We start from the raw sequence: 6012 nt of genomic DNA, 5'->3' as shown, positions 1-6012 counted from the left end.
AATCAATTTCTAATTAATATTAAATCAATAATTACAATAATATGCCTATACATTTAACGTATTTTGTACAATCGATAAGCTTCAAAGTTTGATATCCTTTTTAATATTAGTTAATTCATTAATTATTACTCGTTAACCAGTGATTTACAATCAGAGCGAGCTAGCACGGCCCGCGGATGACATCGCGGTTTCCCCTGTCAAGCACAACACGATTGAGATCGACACGAGACACCGCGATTCACCGATCGACTCGCGCCGAGGATTCGTCCAAATCAATTGAGAACTCGGCGTTACTGGTAGCCAGGAGTGTATACGGGAAGAAGCCTTGTAATCTTGGCAAAGTTAATATTTTTAAGGCCTCCTTTTCGTATGTCTCGCGGCCAACCGACGATGCTCACGTTTTTCGAACGACAAAACTCATCGCCACTTGCGACAAACATATTCGCGCTTATCGATTCTCGAATTGATTTCAATTAGTATCCTCGGCTTACCCGGTCAAAATAAAATAAATAGTGCTGAGCAAAAAACGAATATTCATCTAATCGTCACTAGGAAGGTGTGCGAGGTCACGAGGTCAGGAGGTAAAGGCTCTTCCAGGATATTCGCTTCCTTGTTACGAACCCATGTGTGATAAGACTAAACTGAAGAATATAGGTGTCAGAGGACGACAGGAGCAAAGATCGAAGAGACCTTTGACCTCTTCGGGGTTCCGGGCTGTAGGGGTAAGGTAGAGGTAGGTTGGTACACGTATAACTAGGTCAGTGTTAAGTTCGGGTTGAGGGTATTAGAAGGGGGCAAACGTTTTCGAAAGGGGGACGAAAAATCGCATGGTGCCAATAAATACACAGGGACCGGTAATAGTACCTACGAGGGGCTGATCGGATCCTGACGTGAAGGGCTGTGGTGACCTGATGGTGACTGTGGGGGTCGACGTAGCCCACGGAATCTGGCATTACGCCCTCAAGTGTACGTGGCTGTTGGTCTTCTTCTTGTGCGTCTCCAGATGCTTCATCATGTGGTCCTTCCTGATAAAGCCTTTGCCACAATTATCACAGGCGTATGGCTTTTCGCCAGTGTGGAGGCACATGTGCCGCCTGAGGTCCGTCTTGTGGTTGAACTGCTTGGGACAGATCTCGCACTTGTAGGGCTTGTCGCCGGCGTGCTTCTGCAGGTGCTCCGCGTGCAAGTACTCCAGGGGGAAGCGCTTGCCGCACTGATTGCATTTGAACGGCTTGTCGCCAGAGTGGAAGCTCTTGTTGTGCTGGGTCAAGTAGCAGGCCTTGTTGAAGACCTTGTCGCATTCGATGCACTTGTGAAAGCCATCCTGGGAGATGTAGTGGGAGCCGGTATTGGTGCTCGTCACTTGATGCTCCTTTGTGATCATCGACATCTTCTTGGCGTCCTCCTTCTCGTTGCCGTGTTGATCGGCAGGAGGTTTAGTGTTGATGTTTGCGTTAAGACCGATTCCGAGATTTCTCTGATCCTCTTTGTTGTGAGGTAGATTGTTGTTGGCCTCGAGACTCTGTCTTGGTTGAGGCATCTCGTATTGTTTTATAATCATTCCATCGGTCTGATGTCGCTGCTGCTGCTGATGATGATGCTGATGATGATGGTGTTGTTGTTGATGCTGCTGATGTTGATGCGATTGTTGTTGTTGTTGTTGCTGCTGCTGCTGCTGCTGCTGCTGCATAACCTCCATGTTGGCGAGGGACTCGTACCTTGGCGGTGAACTGCGGTATGGATCGTAATTCGATCCGGGGGAATCGAAGGATCTGTCTTGACGAAGATTCTCCTCCGGACTTAGCCCCCCCACGTTAACGGCCTGCGGCTGGTTGGGGCCTACTAGAAACCCGGACATGCCGAACTGATTGAAGCTCGGTAGGGGCCTCTGATGATTGCTGAAGGTCCCGAATCCGGGTAACATCTCCTGAGTCTGTTGAGCAGGTGGTAACTCGTTACCAATAGTAGTTAGCTGGCTGGTGATAGACTCCAGCAGACCCGGGATGTTGGTAGTAGGTGTAACGTGGGGGGGCAAGGCGTTTGGGTACGGCTGATGAGGCATCGAAGTACCCCCCATCGGGGGCGAATTCATTGGGGCCCCCATTATTGGAGACGGCGAACTCATGTGGTGTGGGTGCGAGCCCATTGGCGAAGGCGAATTCAGGTGCGACGGCGGCGGCGGCGGCGCCCCCATGGGCGAGATGGGCGAATTCATGGGGTGGGCCCCCATTTGCGAGGGCGAACCCATTGGTAGATGGTGTCCCGGCATTTGGGGCGACGCCGACGGCGAACCCATTCGATGGTGCGCCGTTATTGGGGATGGCGCCGGGGAATTGAGGGGGACCATTGTGGATGCCAAGTGGATTGTTGAAGGCGGTTGCTGTGGAAGGGTTGCCGAAGACTCGTTGCTGCTGGAATTGCTGCTGGTGTAGAGGGTGCTGGGCGTGTGGAGCAGGCCCCTCGCCGCCTCGCCCGAGGGACCTGCCATCAAGTTTGGGGGACTCCCAGAAGAAGATAGCTCCGGCGACCTCGCCGATCCTCTGCCTCCACCGCCTCCCCCGAGGCTCGCAGCATCCCTACCCGGATGATGATGGGCGCTTATCGGCATGTTAGCCGGATCCGGCTGGTTGCTCTGCTTCACGGCATTCTTGTGAAGAGTCGTGTTGTAGTGCCTCTTCAGATGTCCGGAACTCGTGAACCACTTGTTGCACGCGGTGCAGTTGTAGGTCTTTGGTCTCCGCGCCTCGTTGCTCTTCCAGGACTGATTGGCCATTGGCGGAGGCTTCGGCGGCTGCTGTAACAACCCCGGGATCTGGTGCGGTGCCATCTGTTGGGTACTGCTGATTATTGGAGAGCCAGGATGTCGCGGTGGTTCGACGGGTATGTGCGGTGCGGCCCTCATGAATTGGCCTTGATCGGGAATTGGAGAGACATTGTCCACCATGGGCCCAGGACCCATTGGCGAGACTCCTGCGGGATGATACTCGTGGGGTTGTGCCGGAGGCCACCCTAGCATAGAACTCACCGAATGAGATCCTCCGCGTTGCTGCTGCTGTTGATGCTGATGTTGCTGCAGAACCGCCTGCTGCTGCTGCTGTTGGTGCTGCTGTTGCTGTTGGTGCATCTGCATCTGCATCTCCTGCTGCTGCTGCTGATGTAGTCGCATCAGCTCCTCCTCGTATCTGTGCGTCTGCACCTTGTGCGAGTCCAGGTCGAGTATCTCGGCCTGCTCCTCCGGTTCCTGTTTGATTTCAACCTTGATGCCAGACTGCTGGGCTCCGTTGTAATCGTAAGCTTGCTGCGTTTGCTGGTTACTCTGCGGCGGCGAGGCGTGCATTTGTTGCGGAGCCTGATGCGGAGGACTTCCGCCGAGTTGTTGGTACTGCGCCTGAGAATTGTAGGCACCGGGCGAGGTGGGGTGACTCGACCTGACGTGTTCGCCGAGCTGATTAGCGTCGTCGTAAACAGCGCCGCACTTGTCGCACTGCAAGGGACTCCGTGGGCTGGTGGAGCTGACCGAGTTGGCTCTTTCGGGAGGGAAGTGTTGCTGATGCTGATACGGATGATATCTGTAGTTGCTCGGCTGGGCCTCTTCCCGGCTCGGCGAGAACTGATGGGGCAACATGTAGGCCTGATCGTTCTGCATGAAGTAGCTGGTCTCGCTGAACATCGGGGTTTGAAAATGATTATAATTCTGTGACGAGGGTGCCTGCTGTTGAGCCCCTTGCAGTCCCTGTTGCGGTTGACTGGATTGAACTTGCTGCTGACCCGGCTGAGCCACCTGCTGTTGACCAGGTTGCTGCTGTTGGCCAGCTTGTTGTTGATTAGCCGGTGGACCCTCCGAGGGCGGCCTCGACGATGGCTCACTCGAGTCCGCCGGGGCCGTCACACTCTCCCTCTTCGTCGCCACATGACTGTTGTGATTTCCGGCCTTGCTGTTGTTATTGTTGCTCTCCTCCTGTTGTGCCTGGCTGGCCCACTGGCTCAACAAGTTGTCCTGGTGGTAGCGCAGGTGGACCTCGAGACTCTTGTCGCTCTCGAAATACAATCCGCAGTCCTTGCAATGATGTTCGGCGTTCGCGCTACCTCCCACGTACTGTTGCTCGACACTCGCCATTTCACTCATATTGTCTCTGTCTGCAAAGTGTCTTGACCGGTGACCAGCCGATCGGCAGTTGGCGCGCGCGCGCGCACACACGCCGGATCTCTTCTCTCACGATGTCGTCCTTTCCGGTCTGCCTGGCGAGTTACCGTCACGAGACGACTTCACGCCGACGCGATCGCACTTTCATTAACGCGGCCAGAGTCAATTAAACCGTGACGAGACGAGAGCTCAGAAGGGAACGCAATTATCATGCACCGTTCGTAACGCGATAACTTTCCTTTTCTCTTTATTACAAACGATTGTAAACAGTCTTTAGAATTCACACGCAACACGGTAGGTCTCTTTCTCTTTGCTTACATGTAAACAAACAAAACACGTTCTCTCTACCTTCAGACTTCCTCGAGTTATTCCCTCTCGACTAGCCTTTAGGTTTATCGTGAACAGGCCTTGTCACGATCTCTCGATCACCACCCGCACGTCCCACTTCCTCTTATTGGAGTTACGTCTCCGTGCCTCCTTTCTTTCTTCCTCTCGAGGAACGCGGAAAAAAACGCGACGCTCGAAACTCAAGAAGAAACGAAAAGCATACAACGGGTTCTACATTTATCATATGATTAGTGGCATTGCGTCGAACACTGCCAAAGTCCAGATAACCGGGTGACGCGAAACGATTGTTGATTCCGACATTTTCGATTTATCGTTGCTCGCCGTATCGTTTGGTCACTAATATTATTGCCCCGTTGATATCCTCTCTCTAACCGCAATTATCCTTCTTCGATGGCCGGCGACAGGCGCGTGCGCGCATTCGAACGCGTGTGTACCCGCGCGAGTCTAGATATATATATATATATACATATATACGTATATATATATATATATATATATATACAACGCGTGCTCTATGACTTTTACGAAGCGTCTCCGACTCGAAGTTCACGACGACAACAATAGCGTTGGCCAGTCGCAGTCAAACAAAACAAATAATTTAACGGGAGGAACGAAAAGTAAAACACGTCACGCGCCTCGAGTGATTTACATATTAACGAGTATTGAGACTGTCACTCACGTTTCCCGACAACATCCCACGAACCCGTCTCCTCTCTTGTTATCACAAGCTATCACTGCTCACTGTGCCCAACACTGACCGCATCTTCGCCACCGATGCCACTCTTACTCCTTTTTTCCAGCCGGTCCAAAAGTATTATTCAGTCCTCTCCTCTCTCCGTCACCGTGACTCGAGTTTCGCACAGAGCTGTACAATTTTCGTGTTCGACGAGAGTCCGTTTTTCCTTGTCCTTCTCGGCGTCGCGCCGAGTCGAGAAACACTAATTCTGCGGCGGGCGGTTATCGCACGCGTCAGTAAATCAAACTCGTACTTGAGACCCGCGTCGGGTGAACGCCGGCACTATTCTGTCGCTTGGAATTCCAGAGTTTGGAGTCCTCGGCCCGACTCGCGCCAAGAAGGCGCTCACTGCTTCCCCCGGCGCCCCACCATCACGACGCCACGCCACGTACAACCCCCTCCGTGCACTCGACGACTCTCTCTCTCTCTCTCCTGTCCTCTCCCCTCCGACGCCCCTCTGCCACTTGGCGTAGTAGCCCACCCCCCCTTCCCGCTTCCCCGCCGACCCTGTCCTGCCGAGTCCTCTCCCCACCGCCAGCCGAACCGTCGTGCTAAGCAACCGGCCTGAGATAGCCAACCAAATTTGAGATGTTCTCCGCTCCTTGCCCCCACCACCCTCTTCGATTCTTAGCCCTCTCCCCGACCTTCCCCGCGAACCCTCCACCCTCCACTGTGCTCCGAGGACCACGACGGACAATCCTGCAGGACGTTCTACTCTCTTCTGCTCTGCTCTGCTCCGCTGCTCTCTTCCCCCCTTTTGCTTCTCTCGGACCCTCCCCCCCCC

At 53.6% G+C, this 6012-nt stretch overlaps 1 protein-coding gene across 2 annotated transcripts; it reads right to left on the bottom strand.

Annotated features, from left to right (window-relative positions):
* Positions 1–6: 6 nt before the first annotated feature.
* Positions 7–5555, bottom strand: LOC107270108 (mediator of RNA polymerase II transcription subunit 12). Of its 2 annotated transcripts, XM_015744804.2 has the most exons (2): positions 3026–5555; positions 7–2827 (listed from the first exon to the last, which is right to left on the bottom strand). In XM_015744804.2, exons 1-2 carry the CDS (start codon positions 4124–4126, stop codon positions 953–955), a joined length of 2976 nt encoding a protein of 991 aa, XP_015600290.1. In that variant the 5' UTR covers positions 4127–5555; the 3' UTR covers positions 7–952. The 2 variants fall into 2 exon arrangements, with proteins under 2 accessions (XP_015600290.1, XP_015600289.1); XM_015744803.2 differs by having other exon boundaries at positions 7–5555.
* Positions 5556–6012: the final 457 nt, after the last annotated feature.

This window comes from Cephus cinctus, unplaced genomic scaffold (genome assembly GCF_000341935.2).
Source record: "Cephus cinctus unplaced genomic scaffold, Ccin1 Ccin1_scaffold0696, whole genome shotgun sequence".
In the NCBI taxonomy this organism is placed as follows: domain Eukaryota; kingdom Metazoa; phylum Arthropoda; class Insecta; order Hymenoptera; family Cephidae; genus Cephus; species Cephus cinctus.
The sequence above is the reverse complement of the archived record's forward strand: the minus strand, read 5'-3'. Positions and strand labels throughout refer to the sequence as shown.

Bases quoted from the DNA above. Each gene is read 5' to 3' on its own strand.
- LOC107270108 (XM_015744803.2), bottom strand. From the start codon at position 4,126: ATGAGTGAAATGGCGAGTGTCGAGCAACAGTACGTGGGAGGTAGCGCG.